The 941-nt window shown below is 53.1% G+C and overlaps 1 protein-coding gene across 1 annotated transcript; it reads right to left on the bottom strand.

The window, feature by feature from the left end:
- Positions 1 to 22: 22 nt before the first annotated feature.
- Positions 23 to 928, bottom strand: LOC108746856 (histidine-rich glycoprotein-like; the record flags this gene model as incomplete). Its single annotated transcript, XM_018483931.1, has 1 exon — positions 23 to 928. A coding segment is annotated over exon 1 (695 nt), but the record flags the coding sequence as incomplete, so codon positions are not given.
- Positions 929 to 941: the final 13 nt, after the last annotated feature.

Here is a 941-nt window from a genome sequence, read left to right as displayed (position 1 = left end):
GGGGGGATTCGGCGAGATCGACGATGCGCTCGTCATCGAGATTCGGTCGTACTCGCTCGCGTTACCTTGCCTGAGTATGCTCTCATAGATCCTGTAGGTGGTCTCGCAATCGGTCTCTTTTGGACCGATGGGGGGACAATGCCTGGCGCCGCCGTCTAGACTCTGACTCCTGTTTCTGAAATCCTCGCCCCGTTTCCTTGGGCTCTCATGGCTCTCACTCTGCCGTCTGATGTGTCCTAATCGTCGGCCAAAATGTCGTATCATCTCCTGTATGCTATGATGATGGTGTTGCCTCTCGTGCTCATTGGTCGGACTGGGCGACGTCGGTGACGCTTTGCCGGTGCTCGCTGCTCGATGATGATACTGTTGATGATAGTGGTGGTAGTGATGAAACGGATGATGATGAATGTTGCCGTGGACCGTGTGGTACACGGGCTGTTGATGATTGGACGAGTTGGAGCTGTAAGATGAACCGTAGGACGAGGAACCATAAGAATACGCGGAACTAACCGAGCCGCGGGACACATGTCGCTCTTGTAGATAAAGTCTGTTACTGTCTTGTTGCTGCTGATCGTTATGGTTCAACAGTTCCTGCATGAACTTGGTGTCATGGTTCCTGATGTCCGACGACGCGGAGGACGAGATGGAACTTCTCGTATCGCCGCCATTGTCGGTGCCGTGATGATGATGGGACAATAGGTGGCTTATTCCGTGCATTTCACGAGACGGACAATGCGTGTGTTACACGCAAACAATGACTCTTGATATCTGCCGTCGCGGAAACGGCCGCTCAAGTTCCAGAGCCGTTCATCGACGTCGCGGAGAACGGAATCTGCGGAAGAACGGCGCCAAGTAATTCTCCGCGCTGTGAGAACGTAACCGCCGTTTGTTAGACACACGGAAGGAACACGATAACATTTTGCCGTTTCATCGACCGTTTC

The sequence above is a fragment of the Trachymyrmex septentrionalis genome, unplaced genomic scaffold (assembly GCF_001594115.1).
Source record: "Trachymyrmex septentrionalis isolate Tsep2-gDNA-1 unplaced genomic scaffold, Tsep1.0 C3521056, whole genome shotgun sequence".
NCBI lineage: Eukaryota > Metazoa > Arthropoda > Insecta > Hymenoptera > Formicidae > Trachymyrmex > Trachymyrmex septentrionalis.
The sequence above is the reverse complement of the archived record's forward strand: the minus strand, read 5'-3'. Positions and strand labels throughout refer to the sequence as shown.